General features: G+C 31.5%; 1 protein-coding gene across 1 annotated transcript in view; it reads right to left on the bottom strand.

The window, feature by feature from the left end:
* Positions 1-26056, bottom strand: part of LOC105113604 (uncharacterized) — a 56907-nt gene that overhangs the window by 28836 nt on the left and 2015 nt on the right. Inside the window, 1 exon segment of the mRNA XM_011009842.1 lies at positions 1430-2033. Within this exon segment, the coding sequence (XP_011008144.1) occupies positions 1430-2033 (604 nt within the window).

Genomic DNA, 26056 nt, shown 5'->3' with positions numbered 1-26056 from the left:
TCTCTTCTCCTTCAACACAGCAACCAAGAAGTCTCACAAGATTCCTGTGTTGGAGTTTAGAAATCACCGCGACTTCATTCATAAACTCTTCGAGCCCTTGACCAGAAGTTCTAGAAAGTCTTTTCACAGCTATTTCCTGTCCATCTGGCAATTTTCCCTACCATGTAACAGCAAACCGATAAATACTTATTTGCTCTAAATAACTGTAAAGCACCTTTATTTCCAGAAGAATTACCCTGTATACGGCACCAAAGCCGCCCTGCCCAAGCTTCATGGATATGTCAAAGTTGTTTGTAGCAGATTCAAGAATTTTTAATTTGAAGAATGGTTCAAGTTTAACTTCCCTGATGTTTTCGGGCAAGCTTCCATCAAAAACTGTTTCTTGAGCTTCTGAAGATAAGGTCTCCTCACTTATCAAATTCCTTTCTGAATTGAAGTGGAAGTATCGTTATTATTTGAGAATTGTATTTTCTTTTTCTTGTAAAAATTGTGAAGTTTAGAAGTTCAGTAGGCGAATAAGACGTAGCATATTACCTCTATGTGTAGCCATCCACTTCCAAGAAAAAAAAACACAGATGCAGATAGCTATGGCTCCTCCAATCACTGACATACTGATGATTATTTCCATGTTTTTCATGGTATCTGCCACTAGAAAATTGTACTGGTGGTTATTTAGGAAAAATGTAATGGAAATACGAAAAAACTTGGGAATATTTTCTCATACTGATACAGAACTCGATGTATCTATACTAGTTATGCACACCTGATAAACGAAACACTAGTGAAAGAAAATCAGAAAATATTATTATAATTACCAAGTTCTGTATACGCCAGGCGAATGTTGAGATCTGTCCCTCCTTCAGAGAACTTTTGTATATCAATCAAGTTTCCTGTCCATACCATACAGCCAAAACCATTATAATATGAATAAGCGACACAGGAACAATTCCTCAAGCACTCATCTTTGCATTCTTGTTCGGAGGACGGATATGACCAGTACTCGGCAAAGGTTGGCACCTTCATCCTCTCTAGCTTCTTAAACACATCTTCTTTTACCGTTTCGCTGCCATTCTGTATTCTATCACACTGCAATGTTGCCTTCCTAACACAACCGCTAGTCCAAATTCCTTTGTTCCATTCATCTGGATTTTTTGCAACAAACCCTTTTAAACATGTGCAGATGGGTGAATTCTGTGCATCACAGCTTCCAAATGGCCCGCACTTGCCATAAATATCACACTCAGTGGCTGGAACTTCCCATTCATACTCCCAAACTCCCTTCCCATAATCCCAGTAGTGCTCTCTAAATTTTCCATGAGAAGTCAAAACATACGCTAAACGGATAGCGTGGTCTAGAATTGAACTTAGAGTGAAAGTTCCATCTCCTTCATCTTGCAGAGTAAATCCCCTTAGATACACAGAATTATACATTTCTGGTATTCCAATAAAATTCTGACCACCCCATGGACCACTACGCCAAAATGGATGACCATTGTACCAGATGAAGAACTCAGGAACTCCTAACGAATTGAGACCAGCAGAGAAATTTCCAACTGAAGGATCAGATGAGCTTCTCCATGACATTAGCAGTGTCTTTTTCCCTGTTCTTGCGTTAGCACTAAGTCTCATCTTTGATATGTAAGTATCCGTAGGCTGCTGGAAACTTTGCCATACAAGGTTTCCGTTCGGTCCCGCTTTCAAGACAAGGTTTCCGTCATCAGTAAGCTGTGCAGTTGACTGATTGAACCCAATTGAGACATTTGATGACCACAGAAACTCTCCCTGACCATTCAAAACCACAAGATTTCCATCTTCAGATATAGTCATCATCCCTGAAGAATCGTTGATAGGGTTGTTTCTGTTGGCCACCCATAGTACTGGAGTTGGAGTTGCTTCTGATACAGTACTATACCATATTCCGACATATCGATATGTTGAATTAACTGGGCTGAAAAATCCCAGTTGGAACTTTTTTCCGGCAGACTCTATCGCTTCTGGATCTTTGATGGGTTGAGAAGTAGTTATGGTATCTCCTGCATATTCATAGAGATCTGAAGCCAAGTAACATCTTATTGGACCAGCAGGAACATGATAGAAACAGAAAAAGAGCTACTGCAACTTCGCTGTTGCCACGTCCCATACTTGTTATTGATCAGAATGGAAGGCTAACCAATTGTCTATTGACTGTTCAGAGAAAGAATGCCACGAAGAAGAATATTTCTCTTCCTGTCCTTTTAATTCCAATCATGATGTTATTTTTCAAATAGAAACTAAGTTTAGCAATTACATGTCAGAAATTCTAATATTTTCTGTAAATCTCCATCTATAAAGAATGTTTAACCAAACTGTTATATTACATATGCAAGGTTATGTTTTACTCTGAGATTTTGACCTTCTTGTGCTAAAATAGTGATATTTCATCAGAATGAACCTCATCAACTAGCTTGTGAGATCGATAGAATTTTTATTTTTATAGGATATTATCACAAAACATAGCCTTGCCTCACCATGATTGACATGTTCCTGTTAGGGGCTATGATCTTGACATCTTATTCGAAAGTAGCCCTTGACATGATTGACATGTTCCTCTTAGTCTATTTTGGATTTGCCTGCAATATTTATGTGGGTGCTGATTAAATTTATACTCTAAATTATCAACTGATATAGGCTGGTGAGTTTCTAAGAAAGAGACTATTTATACCAAAGAAGCCTGAAGAATCTGACCGGTCTAAAGACAGGTTTACAACCGAAGTTTCAGTGCCATAATATAATATTTTAGGTGCCAAGCTAGCATAGTTGAGCTCATATATGCCATAGTAGAATTCTTTTTGTTCGACCTTATGTGCCCATCAAAAGCTAAAAACCTTTGACTTCTTTGAAAACAGCCCTTCCCTTAAATATTCAGGGGACATAGAAACCACTCCATAAGAACAATTGTTTCTTAGCTCATACCTTTGATACTTCAATACAGTAGAAAATAGGAAAGAAAAGTCTACTTAATAGCATTCTCTTGATCTTCTCTGCCACCAGAGATCTTGGCCATCCCATGTCTGAAATTTTTGGATTCATCCAGTCATGCAACAAGATGTTACATGGCTTCAGATCTCCATGAATGATCCTTCGTCTAGAATCTCTATGAAGGTAAAGAGGACCCCGGCACATTATTTGGACCATGTAGAAGCGCCTTTTCCAATCAAATTGTTTTAAACTTAACTGATCTACGTAAATTGTTCCCAGAAAAAAATGAAAACTGAAGGGAAATTGTCACCACCTGAATTTGAGCATGGGACCGGCACATACCAACAGAAAATTAAAAAACACCGATAGAATATTTAGTCGGTGAGTAAACACCATTTCAGCAACCATTTACTTCGCCGAATGATTTCCCGATGTAAACACCTCATCAAGAAACGTTTTATCAGGGATTTACTATTCGTTGGAATTTCTGTTGTTGTCACGACCCGAATCCCGGATCCATGACCGGCACATAGGCAAGGTTCCCCTCCAAGGTTCCATACCTATGCGAACCCAAACTTACATATAACTTTATCCTAACTCAATCAGAGTTCAACGCAGCATTAATAACAAAATCAACTTCATAATATAATTGAATTGTCTTAATACAAGAGTTAATATAATTTCATAGTTTTTGAGCACTAATTAGACATAAAGGAAAATGCACGGATTACAACCAAAAGAGCAGGTTCTGAAGGTCCAATAAAAGTGACCTGCTATCAAGCTATAAGCCTGAAAATGATAAATAATGAGAGTGTGAGTTCAACAACTCAGTGAGTAGATAACGTTCAATATACACACACACGAGATAATACAATAATGAGAAATATATATACAAGTATGAATTTAGGTTCTTATAAAAAGGTTTCTCGAATAGGCCATAACAAGAATATCATATGGTAAAATCGTCAGAAAATCAAAATGTAATGAGCATGAGACTCCGTACTGTGGGATGATCAGTCCACACAGGTTGGTGACTCCCCCGACCAACTAGGGTTCAGATACGATGTGCACAAAGACTAACACTACCCTGTTAACATGGGTATTCTGACTGACATACCATAGGGTTATAATCATAATCAAACAGAAATATTAATATCTCAAGGCTCAACTCATGACATCAATCAAATGAGGAGCTATCAATTCAGAAGTCAATCCAAAATACATACTGGTTCATATCAAGAATTCAAATTCAACAAATGATCATGCTTATCATAACAAGGATAATAATCACCATATATATTATCAAGAAGCATGATTCAATTCATATTAACAAATCAAATATTTATAATATTTCTCATGCATATGGAAAATTATCCACTCACCTGACTCGAAAGCAAACAGAAATCGAAAGCAGACACCGAAGAAAATCCTACTAACGTCCTGCCGGTAGAATATCAAGATTATCTAAATACAAATGAGACATATTCAAGAATGACTCAAAAGAATATATAACCTATTTAATACACTTATTTAAGGATATATTCCATAACCCTATATATTTTTGAACTAATTAGTTATATTCTAAAAACCCAAAAATTAACGGTTTTCTCAAAATCTAATCCATAATAAAACAAATAATAAAATTAGTAATACTTCACTAACTAACCCTCAATTATTCATCAAACACATCTACAAAAGCTAATATTACAGCTAGGGACTAATCTGTAATTTATCATATTTTTAAGGGTCAAAATTGTAACTTAATCCATTTGGAGGACCAAACTAAACTTATCATAAATCCATGAATCTACTGAAATTCTGACCATAATCAATCCTCATTTCTGTCCATATCATCTCATTATACTCCAGGGACCATTCTGGAATTTTATCAAATTTTTAGGGCTAAATGGTAATTTTTGTCAAATTGAAGGACCAAATTGAAAGTGTTAAAATTTCATAACTATACAGGAATTCTACCCATAATTTATCTTTTATTCTGTTCAGAATATCGGAATATGCCCCAGGGACCAATCTATAAATTTTTCAAAGTTTGGGGACTAAACTGTAATTTCCACAAATTGAAGGACCAAAATGAATTTTCATCATCTTCAACCTCCAACCCAGAATTTCAACAGAAACCCACTGTTCTTTCCTTATTTCTAACATAATTTCACCATTCAAACAAAATCATAACTCAAAATCATCATCTTTCAATTCAATCTCTCAAAATCCACCAAATAATCCATTACCCATAACAATCAACCCATAAAATTCAATTAATTCATCAATCAAACCCAAAACACAAATTTTCAAAACCCTAACATTTATCAAAACCAAAATTAAAATTTAATCAACACATATTTATATATAATCTTACCTTTAAACTTATTTCCTTCAACTCCTTTCTATTTTTCTTCTAATTTCCCTCTTTTCTCTTCTTCTTCTTTCTCCCTTCTTTCTCCTGCCGATTCTCTCTCAATTTTCATATCACTTATTTTGTTTTTTTATTTTTATTTTCTATTTATATTTATCAAATTTTGTTGAATTACTATACTACCTCTCATTCATTTCTACCTACAGTTTAAGCTACCAAAAACTTTATTGTATTTTCCTATTTATTTATTCAAAACATTACAGTTGTTAATTTGTAATGCTGGCAAAGATGCCAACGAAATAGTGGCATAAAAAAAACTAAAATGTACCGACCAGTTTTCATTGGCAAATAAATTACCGATGAAATATTATATTGCCTATTCCATCGCAAAAACTAAATATTGCTGATTGAGTAAGTGAAGGAATTGGCAACAGAATGTTCGTCGCTAATTCCTTCGGAAAAGTCTAAAACTTTTAAGCCATTTTGTAACTTTCCGAGGAAACATCGCCTATATTTCTGATGGAATCACCTATGAACAAAAAAAATACCTTGGATTATTCCTTCACAAGTTTAATATATGTGTTAGTTATTTAGTTGTTAATTTAAAAAACAACAAAAAGTAAAATAAAACCAACACACTATTAATTTTATTGAACATCAAAATCTTATTAATTTTAATATTCATTAAAAAATAATTGTGGAGATGGAAGTTAAGGTGGGCAGAGGGAAATCCTGAGGACTAGAAGGATGGACAATCAGGATAATGAAAAGCCCTGTATTCCATCATTTTCTTCCAATTTCAAAATTTCTGTTATGTCAACGCTAAATAGTGTTGATCTTCCTACTCCTAAGAAATTAGAATTTAAACTTTGATAGAATTTAGAACATATTTACATTTTTGTTGCTAGTAAATCTAGTTGATTATTGTAAAATATATGTGATTTCACTAAGCTAAACCCAAAAAATAAATATAGAAACAAAATAAAAACAGAATAATTGTTTTCTTACTTGTCTTGACTTCCTTTCAAAGCTAGATGTTTTGTTCATTAGCTCATGGCATCCACGGGTACCAAAATTAGTAAAATAATATTTTATAAAAATTCCATGTTCTTCCATTTTTAATTCTTTAAGTAGAAAGTGATTTGATCAATTTTACTTCTTTAGTATCAAAATCAACATGCATTTAGCTAAAAAATGGGTCTAGATTAATTTATACAATTAATGTTCCACCATTAGTTTTTATTGGAAGAAACTTAGGGGATAATCTTAAAAAGCAAAACTAAAGAGAAGAAAAATTTGAGAGAAAAGATGCTTTCACATTAAGTATTTTCTCAAAGATATATTGTATAAGCTTTTCTACATACTTCTCTCACATTTCAATTACAAAGTCTATTTAAAGGTACAACATCCTAAATAATTAATAAATTAAACTAAGAAAGAAAAACCTAAACTAATAAGGAAAAATACTTTTCCAACTTAACCTGTCAATTAATTTATTTAATCCAATTAATTGACCGACTCAATTGGTAGACAAGTTACTCTACTTTCAATATCCCCTCTTAAAACTCTCAACATATCTCTCATCTTGGCGAAAACATCATATTTAAGTGGCTTTATAAAAATTCTGCAACTCGATCTTGAATCTTTACATACTTGACTTCAACTTTTTTTTTATTTATAATGCAATATTGTAAGTAATGAAATCACATGTCAATGTAATTACTTCTATCATGAAATACTAGATTCCTTGCTAAGACAATGATTGATAAGTTATCCATATAAATTTATATATGCTTCTATTATAGCATTCACAACTCCAATAATTATCTTAGCCATTTGGAATGACAAACGCATGTTGTAGTAACAATATACTTAGTTTCACAAATTAAGAATATAACTATAGGTTTCTTCTTTGAACTTCATGTGAATGTTATTTCTCTTATGTAGAAAACAAAACCTATAGTTTTTTTTTCCTATCATTTATATATCCAACTTAAACATTATCATTATAACCTATAAGTTTAAAGCTATTAGAGTATTCATATAAGAAGCCAAAATCAATAGTACCTTTGGTATACCGAAAAATTTGCTTCAAAGCTTTGAAATGTGTCATGATTGGTGTCTCCATAAACCTATTTACAAGCCTTACTCCAAAAAAAAATATCTAGACGATGCATATTAAGTATCTCAAACTTCTAATTAGACTTTTGAATATTGTAGAATTTATCTTCTTTACTTTATCATTCTTTGACATCTTCTCTACACACTCAACTAGAGTATTCACTTTTACTTAATCCTTTATTTTGAAATTCTTGAGAATCTCTTTTGTCAACTTCTCTTTGGTTCATAAATTTTTCATCTTCTCTTTGCTTGATCTTAATCTCTAAGTAATATGTCATAATGTAACATCCTTTCAACTAGGATAAAATAACAATATCATGCAATTAGAAAAACAAAGCAAAGTTTATATATAAGATTATCAAAATTTGAATTATTATTGTCTAAATCTTAAATTGTTACTATCTTATGGTTATTGTCTAACGTATCTCATATTTGATGTATCATTCTCAAAGTTATATCATCAAAGAAATAGCTATTATATAAATCTAATTTCTTATAGAAAAATTCACAAAGTTTCCTTTGATTTTTAATGTTATCAAATTGTCGACTAGATTTCATTCAATCACAATACTTAATTTTCTACCTCAATTCACCCATCTTAAATCATATCTCATCTCATCTCATCAGGGAATACTTTGTTGTGCTTTCTCAACCTTACATCATTAATAAATAAAACATAGCAATTATATTTTTTTAAAATAAAACATTAACTATGTGATGTTTTGAAATAAATGAGTAGAAAAAGGTAATAAAGCCTTTGAAGGCTTAAAAATAGGTATAAATAAAAAGGAGTTATTGTGGTAATTGAATAAATATAATAAGTATAAATAGGAAAAAAAAAGTGAGATTTGAAAATTTTAAGAAAGAGCTGGTAGGAGTGAAGAGAGAAATAAGATGAAGAAGAAGAAAAGAAGAAGAGTGAAAGATAAGGGAAATAAAAGAGAAATGGAGAAAATAAGTTTAAAGGTTAAATTTAAGTTAATTTGTAAATGCATAAATATGTGTTTTTTTTAGTTTTAAATTTATATTATGATAAATGTTAGGGTTTTAAAGATTATATTTTGGGTTTATTGATGAATTAATTTAAATGTTTTGGGTTGATTGTTATGGGTAATGAGTTAATTAACTGATTATGAAAGATTATAGGTGAACATAATGATTTTGAGTTATGATTTTTTTTAATGGTGAATTTGTGTTATAAATTAGGAGATATTAGTAGGTAATCTGTGAAAATTATGTGTTTGAGGTTGAAAATGATAAAAATTCAGTTTGATCCCTCAATTTGTGAAAATTATAGTTTTGTCCCCAAACTTTAGAAAATTGCATATTGGTCCCTGAGTATATTCCAAGATTCTGGACAGAATAAAAGATGAATTATTGGCAGAATTCCAGTATAGTTATGAATTTTTAACACTTTTAATTTGGTCCTCCCATTTAACAAAAAGTACAATTTGACCATAAAAATTTTAAAAAATTCCAAAATGTCCCTAGAGCATAATTAGAGATTTTGTACAAGAATGAGGATGAATTATGAACATAATTTCACTATATTCATGAATTTATGATATTTTTAGTTTGGTCCTCTAATTTGACAAAGTTACAATTTGACCCTTGAAAATATGATAAATTACAGATTAGTCCCTAGCTATAATATTAGCTTTTTCAGATTGGTTGGATGAATAATTGAGGGCTACTTAGTGAATTATTATCGAGTCTTATTATTGTTTTTATTATGGAATATATTTCGGGAAAACTATTTAATTTTTAGGTTTCTCAAAAAAATGACTAGTTTAGTTTAAAAACATATAGGGTTATGAAATATATCCTTAGTTAAGTATATTAAATAAATTGTATGTTCTTTTAAGTTTTTTTTTTTGAATATATTCTCTTTGTATTTATATAATCTTGTTATTCTAAAGGCGGGACATTAGTAAGATTTCTTTCGGTATCTACTTTTGAGTGTTGTTTGCTTTCGAATCAGGTAAGTAGATAATTTTTCATATGCATGAGAAATATTATAAATATTGATTTGTCAATATGAATTGGATGATACTTCTTAATAATATATATGTTGATTATTATCCTTATTATGATAAAGCATGATTAATTGTTGAATCTGAATTCTTAATATGAACTAGTATATATTTTAGATTGACTTTTGAATTGATAGCTACTCATTTGATTGATGTCATGAGTTGAACCTTCAGATATTAATATTTTTGTTTGATTATAACTATGAACCTATAGGATGCCAGTCAAAATACTCATGTTAACAGGGTAGTGTTAGTTTTTGTGCATATCATATATGAACCCTAGTTGGTTGGGGGAGTCACCATCCTATATGAATTAATCATCCTATAATATGGAGCCTCGTACTCATTACATTTTGATTTTCTAACAAGTTTTACCTTATGATATTCTTGTTATGGTCTATTTTAGAAACATTCCTATAAGAACATAAAGCCATAATTATGTGTGTGTGTGTGTGTGTCTATATATATATATATCACTGTTATATTACCTTACTGAGTTATTGAACTCACCTTTTCATTATTTATCTTCTCAGACTTAGAGCTTGTTAGTGGGTTATTTTGTTGAATCTTCAGGACTTGCTCTTTTAGTTGTAATTTGTACCTTTCTTTTATGTCTAATTAGTGCTCCAAAACAATGAATTTATATGAACTTTTGTATTAAAACAATCAAATTATATTATGAAGTTTATTTTGTTATTAGTGTTGCATTGAATTTGAATGATAAGTTTATATACAAATTTGAGTTCGCATATATATAGAACCTTGGAAGGAAACATTGTCTATATGTCGATCATGGATTCGGATAGTGACAAACTATATATAAATAAAGACTAAAAGGATTCATATTAAATTAATTATTACTTTAACATGCATTCATCTTTTGAACATGCATAATTATAATTACTAAGTATTCTTTTTGAATAGGTAATTAATATTAGTTCCTTACTCGTACTTTCTAAATGTATAAATACCAAAAATAAATATCTTTAGGATATATGTTAAATTCTAGATACAATACAAATTACATATAAAGCAAAGATATTACATTAAAAAAAAAGAACATATTTAAACACAAAATTCATATTTAATGCTCCGTATTATCTCATAAAATACCTGTATACATAACACTAATAGAAAATAAAAAAGATAACATATTCAAAATGATAAAACTATTATATTCATAATTCTTTAAAATATATCAAATTATCTTTCATCACTAATTTACTGCATATCAACATTAATAACCCATTCATAATTTATTATTCCTATACTTATAGGACATTGACAACTAACACTCATTGCTTAACTTTCAATTTGATAATTCACAAATTTACCTCAAACCCAGCTAATCCTTTTTGATAGCCAACAATCAAATGGTAATTTTATATGAATTACCTAACATCTGCTATTCTCTTTTAATAGTCAATCAAACCAAATTACCCAACATCTGACTATTCTATTTTAATAGCCAATCTAGCTTATAATTTCATACGAATTACCCAACATTTAGCTATTCTCTATTAATAACCAATTTAATTGGTAATTTCATATGAATTACCCAACATCCGGTTATTCTTTTTTCAATAACCAATTTCACCAGTAATTCCATACAAGTTACACAAAATTCGGTTATTCTCTATTAATAGTTAATCTAACCAATAATTTCATATAAATTACCTAACATTCAACTATTATTTTTTTAATAGTTAATCTAACTGGTAATTCTATACGAATTACCCAACATCTGGCTATTCTCTATTAATGACTAATCTAACCGGTAATTCCATACGAATTACCCAACATTTCAATTATCATACAACCAAGTTTCTTATACTTTTTCCATATAAATATGTCATAAACAACTCATAACTAATAATGAAACTTTGAATTTTAAAAGAAAGTGAAGAATCACCTATTGTCTACTCATGATGGCCTAACTCCTCCTGCATGATGCCCTGCTCTCGAAACAACTTTTGAATCAATTTACACTCCATTATTAATCCTTTAATATTTCTCTTATATGCCTAAATATGAAGCAAGTAATATCTTTTATTTAATTGGATTTTGCACCAAAAATTTCATTCATTTGTCACCTCATTTTTAACATATAGTTTTAATTATTTTTTTATTTTAACTCATTTAAAGAATTCTTCAATGAACTATTCCTACCATTTATTTATTCCTTCTTTTCACATTATTGTGATGGTTTTTCACTTGTTCATACTTTGAATACTTCAAATAAGATAAGAAAAATCATTTCTCAAACATAAAATAATTAAAACCTCATCCCTTTATTTTCTCATCCTTAGTTATAAGTTCATTTATTTAAACTTAACCAATTTCTTTCTTAATTACTACTTACATTCACTTTTTATATACTATTGTACCTCAATTTCATCATGTTTACTACTTTTTTCAAAATCCCCAAATTTATCATAAGAACCTTAATTTAAATAGTCAAGAATACAAGAAATTAAATCAAATTTAATTGTCATTATTTGATAATTTACTCAAATAAACTCAAAAACTTTTCATTCAAGTAAGAATCTTAATTTTTCATGTTAACCACTCTAAGTTCTCCCAACTTCTTTTCTCTTCGTAGTGTGGTTAACCCTCTTCTCTTTTCTTATATCTTTCTTCACTTGATTCTTCCTTATTTAAGTGTTCTAAATCTTTCATTCTTCAAGTTTCAAATCTCTCTCCCTCTCTTATTTTTTTAGGGGTGATCATTTTCAATTAGGTTTGGTTTTTACATGAAAAAATTAACCAAACTAAAGTTATTATTTTTAAAAATTTAAAACCAAAACCGGTTCAAACCAACCGGTTCAAACCAACCGGTTTCGATTCAATTTAGTTCGGTTCAATTTGATTTTTGTTATTAAAAAATCAGTAAAACTGAGAATCAAATTTCATTTCTACTAATTTCATGGTTTAAAATGACTATGGATGTGGGATAAGATGCTGTTAAACAAAAACCCCAAAACTCAAAGATTCAGATTCATATTCCCCTGTAGAAGGCAATCCATTATTGTCTAGAGATGTAGCTAAGATGACTCCTTGTGGGAAGAGGAGTTGGAAGCACACTACAAATGAAAATCCTAGGAGTTTGAGTCAGAAATATAGAACAAAATCCTTTGATAAATTGGTGAGACAAAATATAGTGGTAAGATCTCTTTTTGGTGGCATTTTTAAAGGAAGGATAATCTCTTTATATCTCTTCCAAGCTCCTCGTGGCACAGGCAAGACCTTTATGGTGAGGATATTTGCTTGATGTTGCCCTGAATTGCCTCTCACATGAGTACAAACAATATGGTGTTTGTGAAGAATATGTTATGTTCTTTTCTCGGGAGAGCCGGGATGTGAAGGAATGTGGCGGCTACAAGTGTTGGAGTGGTGTTTTAGGGTTTAAGTTAGTGACTATTTATACAATCTTTTTATAGTTTTTTTTTAAAGTTATATGGTTGAATCGGTATGGTTCATTTCAATTTAATTGGTTTTAGGCCTTTAAAATCAAACTGAACTGGAAATTCTTTTAGGTTTTCTAATAGGTTAAGTTTTATTTCTTAGTTCGTTTTTTTGGGTTAATTTTTTTTAATTTTTTTAATTTAATTAGTTTTTCAATTTTTTTGTTCATCCCTACATTTTTTTCTTGTTTTTCTCTTGATTTCTAACACTTTTCTCTCTTTTTTTTTTCTTTCCCTTTCTTTCTCTCTTATGTTCATGCATTTTCCTTGTTAATAACTTATAAATTGCAATAGTTTAATTAATTTCATTCATGTCCCTTAATAGTAAATTTTCATGTTTTTAGCATAAAATTCTTGAGTATCAATACAGGTTAGACCACCTTTTTGCCCGAGTTATTTTGATTTTCATTAATTTACATCCTAATAAATTTATTTCATAATAATCCATTTCCATCCGGTCCTTATTCACATTTCTATATTTTTTATTTTTTAGCTATTTTTAAAATTTTATTTATTTTTATTTTTATTCAAGTATTTCCATTAAAGTAATCATTCAAGATAACTACTAATCTTAACATTTATTTCAATGTCCTCTAAAATTTTGTTTTATCTAAGGCTTACAAATATGACCAATATTCATTATCTCAAACTCCTTAATCATTGCTTACTTAAAATCTTTAAACATCTTTGAATTATTTCCTATAACGACCAAGTCTTTCACATGCAAACATATAATAAGATAATCACCATTCTCTTTTATTTTTATATAAATAGCATATTCATAAAGGCATTTTACAAACCTATTATTTAAGAAATAACCATCAATATGATTATACCAAGCCTTAGGGCTTGCTTCAATCCATACAAAACTTTGTTTAACTTTAAAACCTTATATTTATGTCCTTTCACTTAATAACATATAGCTTGCTTAATACGGACCTTCTCTTCATGAAAACCATTTAAAAAAGCTAATCTGACATCCATTTGATAGAGTTTTCATCTATGTTGGTTACCTATGAAAATTATTAATCTAATCTAGCAATTGGAGCAAACATTTCATCAAATTCAATCTCATATGCCTTTTGTCACTAACCTTGGCTTGTACCTCTTCACTTTAAATTTGGCATTCTTCTTTTCATTATAAATCTACTTGATACCTATTGGCTTTTTCTTTTCTTTTTTTTTCTATAAACCAATTTTCATGTCTCATTTTTCTCAATTGATACAATCTCCTCATCCATAGCAATTTTGCATTTTTCATCCTTTATTACTTCTTCAAATACTATATAATCATATATAGCAAAGTAACAATATAGTGTTCCATCATCATAAATAGGATTAGTTACCTCATATAAGTCATCAAGATTTATCATCTTTTTTGGTAGACTAAGCGGATTGCCACTACTAGAACTTTCACTACTAGAAGAAGTTAAAGGTGAAGTTGAGTCCATTCGTGATTATAGAGGTGAAACAAGTTCTTCATGATCTTCATATCTCTCTTTTTTTTTTCATCAAGAACTAGTAGAAAGTCATACTTCTCACCATCATTGGTTTGTTGCATATTATCAATTAGTTGACCTATTAAGGTTATCTCTACCTTCTTTTTGAAATTTACCTCTTCTTCTTCTTCCTCTTTCTTGTCCACATCCTCTACCTCCTTGGATATATCTATACCATCTTACTTCTTTTTTAATAGTGTTTTGAAAAAAAAGGCTTGCACTCTTAATTCTTCTTGAATATTATTAACTCTTTTTTCATGAGTTTGTAGTTTTCTCATGAGTCCTTGAATTGTAATAAAATTCATTTTATGTAACTCCTTTATTGTGACCACCATATAATAAAAAAATTTTTATAGCCAACAGAGAATCTTTCTACCACACATGTTTACTTTATATTCTCCCTATATCTCTTTATTCGATTGTATTTGGCCAAAACTCTAGCAAAGTAATCCAAAATACACTTTGATTCAAGCATATATAGCTTTTCAAAGTCAACTCATAACTTTTATTGGTGTACTTTTTTGACATTGTCAGCTCCTTAGTTTGATTATTTTAAAACTTCTCATGCTTACTTGACAATGGTTGCATTAGCCATTATCTCAAAAGTGATATTATGTAGATATTGGTAGATGATTGTGAGTGTTTTTTTATCCTCTATCTATGCCTTTTACACAGCATTCTATTTTGAAATGAATACATCAAATTTCATAATTATTCTTTGTCAAATGAGAACATTGAAGTGAAAAGTTTGTATTACTCATGTTAAACAATAAAAAACAAGTTTTGATATCACTTGTTGGAAGAAACTCGAGGTGTGGTAGGAAATGATCTTAAAAGGAAAAAATAAAGAGCAATAAAAATTTGAGAGAGAAGATGTTTTTGCATGCATTGTTTTTTGAAAGATCGATACACTATGTAAGCTTTTTCACATATTTCTCTTATGTTTTGCTTACAAGTCTATTTATAAGTATAAAGTCTCAAGTAATTAAGAAATTAAACTAACAAAATAAAAACCTAAATTGATAAGAAAAAGTATTTTGCCATCTCAACTCGCGGTCGATAAATTTATTTAGTCCAACCAGTACTACCCAGCTAATAAGTCATTGTATCGTGATATTGATTCAATGACGAGTTATTTGAAAGTAACTAATACGAGATGTCATTGACAGGCAAAAGCCCAAAAGATGGCTTGAAATGCCAAACGCGCACTGGTCCCCTAGAGGGCCATAGATTTTGATTCAGGTACCCAATCACCTCGAATCACAAAGCTTATGTAGAGGCACATACTCTAGACCAAAGGCGCTCGAGGTTGTTTATGAGGTTAAAATCCATTCTAAAGACCTTAATCTCAACTTTAATTTCGGAAATTTGACTTTTCTAACTATCTTTTCCTTTTATATCAACATTAATTTCAGACTTTAATTATTTATATACTATTTAGCCCGTGGTTTTGTTGCAGAAACATTGCTGTACCATATTCCACCACAGCGTTTTGAGGAATTAACGGGGCTGAAAAATCCCAGTTTAAAATTATTGCTTGTCGAGAAAATATAGTTTCAGGATATTTGATATGTAGAGATGATGTAATTATGTCAATGGCAGCATTAGGATGCAAGAAAGGCCATTAGGAGCTTTCCTCTCCGTAAATGATATTTTCTTCAAAACGCAAGTAGAATACAAATACTACAAAACTGACAGCCTGATAGCAGTCTTACCAAGCAACGTAATATTATATAACATTTCACGATGATCAACAATGTAGATATGTAACAGAAAAATAAACATGTTGTGAACTCTATCGGCCTTTAAGATCAGAAATCGTCACATTGTTAATGGAATTTATCTTATGGCTCTGAGTAATGGACTCTGTACCCAAGGAACTCTGTCTTTCAACAAATGCTGGTTTCTTTGGAGTAGGAAGATCCACAATTTCACTATTTAGCATGGAAGTGATGGTAGACACGGCCGGTCTGTCTTTCGCCAATTGTTGCACACACAACAGACCAATATGTATGCATCGGAATATCTCCACCTGAAAACATGGATCTGATATTGCGGGATCCACCAAAGCTGCAATGTCACCTTCATTCCACAGTTTCCAAGCCTGAAAATGTTGATACAATCATACAAGAAAGAGTTTGCAAGTTTAATAGTATCAGAAATTGAAAGGTGCTTTCCAAATATATCTCAGGCTGTGTGGCGGACAGACATACAAATCCTATGAGACTCAGAGCATGCTCATGGCCATAACAATGAGCGTTCCTTCTTCCGCTCACGATCTCCAGCAACAACACTCCAAAGCTAAACACATCTGATTTCTCTGAAAATCTTCCTTCCATCAAATATTCAGGAGACATAAAGCCACTGCATAAGCACAACAGTTTTCTGGGCTCAAATTAGAGAAACAGTAATAGGAGTGGAAATGGAAAAAAAAATACACTACTCACAAGGTTCCAACAACCCTGGTAGTATTCACTTCATTGCCGCCAGAAATCCTGGCTATTCCGAAGTCTGAAATTTTTGGATTCAGCTCGTGGTCCAATAAGATGTTACTTGGCTTCAGATCTCTATGAATAATTCTTAGTCTAGAATCTCTGTGAAGGTAAAGAAGACCTCGACAAATTCCATTAATAATGTTTAAGCGTCTTTTCCAATCCAGGTGTCCTTTCCTGGGTGAATCTAAACAAATTGTATCCAGAAAGTATTATGAGAAAACAAGGGCAAATGAAAAAGACTAAAGAAAAGTAGCCATCTGCTTCTCCTGATTGAAACTTATGATCTATGAAATTGAAAATGAGTCAACAAAAGTAGTAGCTTAACAAAAAAGAGCTGTAGCCCTAACCAAAGAGAAATGCATCCAAGCTTTTATTCGGCATGTACTCATAAACCAACATCATCTCTTCTCCTTCAACACAGCAACCAAGAAGTCTCACAAGATTCCTGTGTTGGAGTTTAGAAATCACCGCGACTTCATTCATAAACTCTTCGAGCCCTTGACCAGATGTTCTAGAAAGTCTTTTCACAGCTATTTCCTGTCCATCTGGCAATTTTATTCACATTGTCACATCATACCGATAAATACCTATTTGCTCTAAATAACTATAAAGCACCTTTAGTTCCAGAAGAATTACCCTGTATACTGTACCAAAGCCGCCCTGCCCAAGCTTCTTGGATATTTCAAAGTCGTTTGTAGCAGTTTGAAGAATTTGTAATTTGAAGAATGGTTCAAGTTTAACATCCCTGATGTTTTTGGGCAAGTTTCCATCAAAAACTGTCTCTTGAGCTTTTGACCGTAAGGTCTCCTCCCTTATCAAATTCCTTTCTGAATTTAAGTGGAAGTATCGTTATTATTTGAGAATTGTTTTTTCTTTTCTTCTAAAAATTGTAAAGTTTAGAAGTTCAGTAAGCGAATAAGACGTAGCATATTACCTCTATGTGTAGCCATCCACTTCCGTGAAAAAAACACACAGATGCAGATGGCTATGCCTCCTACAATCACTGATATACTGATGATTATTTCCAAGTTTCTCATGTTATCTGCAACTAAAATAATGTACTGATGGTTATTTGCGAAAAATGAAAGGAAATATGAAGAAACTTATCAATATTTTCTCATGCTGGTATCGAACTCCACGTATCTGTACTAGTTATGCACACCTGATAAACGAAACACTAGTACATGAAAACAGAAAATATTATAATAATTACCGAGTTCTGTATTCGCCAGGCGAATGTTGAGATCTTTCCCTCCTTCAGAGAACTTCTGTATATCAATCAAGTTTCCTGTCCATACCATACAGCCAAAAGCATTATAATATGAATAAGCGGCACAGGAACAATTCCTCAAGCACTCATCTTTGCATTCTTGTTCGGAGAACGTATATGGCCAGTACTCGGCAAAGGTTGGCACCTTCATCATCTCTAGCTTCCTAAATCCATCTTTTTTTCCCACTTCGCTACCATTCTGTACTCCATCACAGTGCAACGATGTCTTCCTAACACATCCGCTAGTCCAGATTCCTTTGTTCCATTCATCTTGATTTTTTGCAACAAACCCTTTTAAACATGTGCAGATAGGAGAATTCTGTGCATCGCAGCTTCCAAATGGCCCGCACTTGCCGTAAATATCACACTCAGTTGATGGAACTTCCCAATCATAATCCCAACCTCCCTTATCATAATCCCAGCATTGTTCTCTAAATTTTCCATGAGAAGTCAAAACATACGTTGAACGGATACCTGGGTCTCGAGTTAAACTAAAAGTGAAAGTGCCATCACCTTCATCTTGTATACTAAATCCATCTAAATAAACAGAAGGATACATTTCTGGTATTCCGATAAAATTCTGACCACCCCATGGACCACTACGCCAAAATGGATGACCATTGTACCAGATGAAGATCTCAGGAATTCCTAATGGATTGACGCCAGCAGAGAAGTTTCCAATTGAAGGATCAGATGAGTTTCTCCATGACATTAGCAGCGTCTTGTTCCCTGTTCTTCCGTTAGCACTAAGTCTCATCTTTATTAAGAAAGTATCCGTAGGCTGCTGGAAACTTTGCCATACAAGGTTTCCATTCGGTCCGGCTTTCAAGACAAGGTTTCCATCATCAGTAAGCTGTGCAGTTGACTTATTGAACCCAATTGTAACATTTGATGACCACAGAAACTCTCCCTGACCATTCAAAACCACAAGATTTCCATCTTCACATATTGTCACCATCCCCGAAGAATCGTTGATTGGGTTGTTTCTGTTGGCCACCCATAGTACTGGAGTCGCTACCGATATATTACTATACCATATTCCGACATATCGATATGTTGAATTAACTGGGCTGAAAAATCCCAATTTGAACTTATTGCCGGCAGAGACTATAACTTCTGGATCTTTGATGGGTTGAGAAGTAGTTATGGTATCTCCTGCATCACCATAAACTGAACAGGAACATGATAGAAACAGAAGAAGAGCTACTGCAACTTCGCAGTTGTCAAGTACCATACTTGTCATTGATGAGAATGGAAGATTTACAAATAGCTTATTGACTGTTCAGAGAAAGAATGCCACGAAGAAGAATATTTCTCTTCCTGTCCTTTTAATTCCAATCATGAAGTTATTTTTTCAAATAGAAACTAAGTTTAGCAATTATAAGTCGGAAATTCTTATGTTTTCTGACTTATTTCCATCTATAAAGAATGTTTAACCAAACTGTAATATTACAGAAGCAGGGTTATGTTTTACTCTAAGGTTTTGACCCTCTTGTGCAAAATAGTGATGTTACATCAGGATGAACCTCATCAACTAGCCTGTGAGATCGATAGAATTTTTATTTTTATAGGATATTATCGCAAAACATACACTTGCCTCACCATGATTGACATGTTCTTGTTAGGCGCTATCAAGAAGCTCTTGACATTCTTATTTTAAAGTAACTTTATTCGCACTTGGTCTATTTTGACTTTGCCTTGCAATATCTATGTGGGTGATGATTAAATTTATTATTTCAGATATTGCAGTAATTTTTTACTTTTTATCCAGCATCAAAAGCTAAAAACCTTTGACTTCCCTTAAAAATTCAGTACAAACCACAGCATACGATCCACAGTTTTTTAGGTCCAACCATCTTGATCTTGAAAACAGTAAAAAATAGGAAAGAAAAGTCTACTTGCAACCCTAGTAGCATTCACTTGATCTTCTCTGCCATCCAACAAGATGATACTCGCAGGCCTCAGATCCCCATGAATGATTCTTAGTCTAGAATCCCTATGAGTCTATGAAGGTAAACAGGACCTCGACAAGTTATTTTGTTCAACCTTTATTGATCTCCACAAATTGTCCCCGGAAGAAAAAATTAACAGTGAAAGAAAATTGTTGACCGACACACGCCACAGAAAATTAGAAAACACTGACGGTATATTCCTTCGACGAGTAAACAGTATTACATTTGCCGTTAACATTGCCAACAGATTTGTCGACAGAAACTCATCATCAAAATATTTTTTTTATCAATTAGCCATTTCATCACTAACTAAATAGCCAATGAAATATTAGATTACCTTTTTCACCAGCAAAAACTAAATATTGCTTACAGAATAAGCGACCGAATTGGTGATAGAATGTTCATTTCTAACTCTATAGAAAAGTCTAAAACTTCTAAATCATTTTATAACTTTTGAGAAAAAAATATCTATATTTCGAAAAAAATCACCGAATGATAAAAAAATTTGGTGATTCCATCGAAAGTTTAGTATTTTTTTTAGTTATGTAATTGTTAATTTAAAAAAATTAAAAAAATCATAATAAAATCAAACACTATCTATTTTATTAAACGTAATATTCATCAAAAATAATTTTATAACAATAAATATATTATTATACAAATAATGGTAGAGATGAAATGAAAAATCATGGGCCAACAGGACTAGAGATTGGAGCATGATATTGTAAAGCCATAAATTCTATCATTTTTTCCCAATTCTTCCTATGTTCTTCTAATATCCCTTTCATATCGTATTCTAATTTGGCAACTTGCTCTTGGACTTATTCTATACTCTCCCTTCAAATTCTAGCATTGACCGGTAATCAATTCTTCCAGCCTCGAACCACAACTAATGATCTTAAAGAGAATGGATAAAAACACTTAAGATGTTAATCTAGAAGTAACTTGTTATTTTGTTTTGCACCCGAGTTTAAGTTTTAATATGTATATTTGTTATTTTTACGATATCTTATATATTTATTAGACTTCTAAGATATTCAGTAGTGAGTTGTGAAATTAATCTTGATGCATATAAATTGGCTGGATATCTATGTAAAAAAAAAAAAAAAAAATCTTTTTATTTCAAACATGATAACTTTACATGTTTCTTATGAGAAATAAATTCAATTATACTTAAAAGAATTAAAAAAATCATAGCAAACACCTCAGCTATTTTATATACAAATTTCTTTACTCATTTCTATCTATTCACATTTGTTATACGAGGTTCCCTCGTTTAACTTTATCTAAATAGGCTCGCATGAAAGATATTATTTCTTAAAAAAATAGAAGTTGTAAAATATCTAACAAATTGATATTTATTCTATAAAAAATTATATTTTTTTTATAAGATTTTAATAACAATATAAAACTTGTCATCTCAGTCATTTTTAAAATAAGCATGGAATCCACAAAGATAGTAAAAATAAGATTGGGTTTTGATTATTTATTGTAATTGTAATTTTTTAGAAAAGCATTAATGTGTGTCAATCCATGTTTTTAAAAAAATTAGTTAAAAATTAATTTTTTATATTTTAGATTATTTTGATATGTTAATCTTAAAAATATTTTTTTAAAATAAAAAAATTATTTTAATATATTTTAAAATTAAAAACTACTTTAAAAATCAAACCCAACCACACTCCATAATAAACCCTTAAAATAAATGAAGCAGCTGTTACACTACCTCAACAGATTTTGATGGGATTACATTGAGGAGTTCAGATTATTATAACTAATGCTTAAAATATTAAATAACAAGTAATACAAAAAAAACAATATTTTGAATTATTTATTATTATTTGGGGCTTTTTCTCATTTACAATTATTTTTTTATGAGTTTTTTATTCAAAAAAAAAAGCCATACAAAATATTAATGAAGTGTGCCAATACTGATTATACACAAAGTTAAATACAGAAATAACAAGAATCATAATTCGAGGGTTTAAGATTGACTTTTCGAGTATAAATATAAAACACCAAAAGTTGCTAGTAAAATATGATTGGACCACGTGCTACACGTGCATTCACGCGCTAGTCAATTAAAGCTTCCTGAACTTGTTTGTGTGTGTGTACCCACACTCCCTTTGATGTATACCTGCAAAAACTAAAGACACGAAATCAGTTTGTAGCCCACGTTCTTCCAGTTTCTCTTGGGTGTCTCCTCCTGGCTGGGGTTATGGGCGAAACTGAGAGGGCGATGTGATGGTCGCCGAGAATATCTGGCCGTGGAGGAGTTGCTGCTGGTGGGGCAGAGAGGTTGTTGTCGTTAGTGGTGACCGAGAGTGGACTCCAGACTTTGCTATTATTGTGGCCGAGTCTGTGGTGAGAGAAACACCATGAAGAGGTGGAGATTGGGCATGTAGGAAGCCAGTAGAGAATGGTGGTCGATCGACGGTGACTGTCAGAGATGGTGGCTGGTATGGTAAGGGGGTGGAAGATGGTCCGGAGAAGAAGATGAAGGCTGGAATGGGTTGAATTTGGTGGGTTTTTCTTGGGCCGGTTACAGGTTGTGTGGAAAAGGGCCTGTGTGAAGCGACGCAGGCTGCTGTGGAGGATGAGGGTTTCTGAGGGAAAGGTTGAAGTGGATGGGGAAGGTTGCCTCATGAATTAATTGGGGACTAAATCGAATTATTTGATAAAATTATTGGACTAAATTGGGCTGGATTGAACTAATTGTAAACAAAAAGTACTGAAACGAAGTTCAACCGGTCTCTCGAATATTTTCTCCTTTTCCTTACAGTTATTGACTTTTAAATTTCATGAATTTCGTTGAATGAGGGCTTTAAATCTTTGATTTCTTCAAATTAATCTTTAAATTGATCATTTTCAATTTAGCCTTTTTTTTTTAATTTAGTCTTTGATTTTTTTCAAATTCCTGTAATTTCAAAGAAATTACATTTTTCTTTTCAATTATATTGCTAATTGAATCAATTTGAACCTTTAAATTTTAACTTCTTGTTGCAAATACATGTTCAGAATTATACAGTTTTAACAAATTTAACTTATAATTTTAATTTTTTTTTCAATTAAATCCTTAATTGATTCCTAACTTAATCATTTATTTTAAACTCATCATTTCACTTTCCATTTCTTTCAATCTTATTCAAATTAAATCAATTTAAGTTATTTTTTCAATTTAATCTTCAATTAAAACCACCTAAGAAATTCTCAAACTCAATTTCTGTTTTAGATTCTTGATTATTTGTTCAATTTCATCCTCAACTATATATATATTTTTTTTTTTGCATTTTTTTGTTTTTCTAATGATTTTCAATGTTTTTTAATACATAAAAATTAAATAAAAATAATGAAATGACTAAATTTACTGAAAAAATATATTTTTTATGTTTTTTTTAATACATACAGAAATAAGGGATAAAAAATTAGATTAAAATAAGGTCCATACATAATAAGGGTATAACTAAACATACCAATAACATATATAAACATAGTTTAAATTATATTTCTCTATTAGTGTTCTACGAGTCAGAAAATCAAATATAAAAATAAAAGAGAAAAGAAAATGTGTTTGTACTACACGTCCAAGCAAAAAAATATCTACTAGGTATAATATTATAATAAATATATATGATGGTCAATCACGCATGCTAGTAATAAATAAATAAATCACCCCAAATTATAATAAATATTATATTCAACTATTTACATATAGACTAATATTGTTATAACTCAGCATTCTATATCAAATTAATAATTAAAAAATCACAAAATAACAAATAAAAGTAGATAATTTATCTTTTTCTAAATGAGATTTGGAAGGTTAGCTCTAGACTTGAAGTTTATATGATGCTAATCATCTATTATAAGATATATCCATCCAACAATTTATCCAGCCTTCAACATATCTCCTTGAATCTCATGTTCTAAATTAATTATAGTAAGGATATGTTTTTTCTTTATTTTAGTAGTTTTGAGTTGAGGTTTTCCTTTCAATCACACAATATAGTCTAGCATCTACATCACAGTGCACAATAGTAAACTTTATATGATTGCATTGGATTATCTCATTTATTCTATTATCTTAATTCACCTAATTTTATGTGATTTAAGATATGGTTCTTATGGTAAATTTAAATTTTTAAAAATAAATTTACTTATAATATTCTATTAACTACTGCTATCAATAATTAAATCAAATTAGGTTTCTCAAACTTTAAAACTTTAAGATTACAAATCTAAAATGTAAAAAAAACTTTATTTCATATATTTTGAAATTCAATAATTATATAACTATTATCAAAATAACATATCAATTGTTTATATTGTTGATAAATTGTTTTTAAAACAACTGTTTAGTACTTCAAAGTCAGAAATCTTTAGACATTACTGTTTTCAAGTGAGCTTCATTTAGGGTGTTTTTTTTTTAATTGCTAAATGAAAACACCTCATTTCTTAAAGGAGGTACAGAAGCCATCATTTCGAACATTTCGGGCATTCTGAGTTTTCCTCTGATATGTTCGACCGTAGAACTGACCATCTAATAGAAAAGTCATACCCAGCAATGTAATGTTCTACAATGATAAACTACATTAATATCTAATAGAAAAATAAACTTGTTCTGAACTCTATCGGCCATTAAGATCAGAAATCGTCACATTGTTAATGGAATTTATCTTTTGGTCCTGTGCAATGGACTCTGTATCCAAGGAACTCTGCCTTTCAACAAATGCTGGTTTCTTTGGAGGAGGAAGATCCACAATTTCACTATTTAGCATGGAAGTGATTGTAGACACTCCCGGTCTGTCTTTTGCCAATTCTTGCACGCACAACAGACCAATATGTATGCATCGGAATATCTCCACCTGAAAACAAGGATCTGATATTGCAGGGTCGACCAAAGCTGTAATGCCACCTTCATTCCACAGTTTCCAAGCCTGAAAATATAAAAATCCATCCTAGTAAGAGTTTGCAAGTTTAATAGTATCAGAAATTGAATGGAGCTTTGCAGATATATCTCAGGCAGGGAGGCGGACAGACATACAAATCCTATAAGACTCAAAGAATGCTCATTGTCATAAAAACTAGAGTTCCTTCTTCCGCTTACGATCTCCAGCAACAAAACTCCAAAGCTAAATACATCTGATTTCTCTGAAAATCTTCCTTTCATTAAATATTCAGGGGACATATAGCCACTGCATGAGGATCACAGATTTCTGAGCTCAAAATAGCAAAACGGTAATAGGAGTGAAAATGGAAAAAAGAAAACAAGAAAAAATAAATTATACTTACTAGGTTCCAACGACCCTGGTAGTATTCACTTGATCTTCATTGCCACAAAAAATCCTGGCCATTCCGAAGTCTGAAATTTTGGGATTCAGCTCATGGTCCAATAAGATGTTACTTGGCTTCAGATCTCTATGAATAATTCTTAGTCTAGAATCTCTGTGAAGGTAAAGAAGACCTCGACAAATGCCGCTAATAATGTCGAAGCGTCTTTCCCAATGTAGTTGTCCTTTCCTGAGTGAATCTAAGCAGATTGTATGCAGAAAAAATCATGAGAAAACAAGGGCAAATGAAAATGAGTCAAGAAAAGGAGTACCTAAACAAAAGAGGGCAGTAGCTCTAACCAAAGAGAAATGCATCCAAGCTTTTATTCGGCAGGTACTCATAAACCAACATCATCTCTTCTCCTTCAACACAGCAACCAAGAAGTCTCACAAGATTCCTGTGTTGGAGTTTTGAAATCACCACAACTTCATTCATGAGCTCTTCAAGCCCTTGACCAGATGTTCTAGAGAGTCTTTTCACAGCTATTTCCTGTCCATCTGGCAATTTTCCCTATTTCCTGTCCCTCTGGCAATTTTCCCTACAATGTTATTCAAACGGA

The sequence above is a fragment of the Populus euphratica genome, unplaced genomic scaffold, assembly GCF_000495115.2.
Source record: "Populus euphratica unplaced genomic scaffold, PopEup_1.0 scaffold441.1, whole genome shotgun sequence".
NCBI classification, from domain to species: Eukaryota; Viridiplantae; Streptophyta; class Magnoliopsida; order Malpighiales; family Salicaceae; genus Populus; species Populus euphratica.
This window is presented reverse-complemented; position numbering and strand designations above follow the sequence as displayed.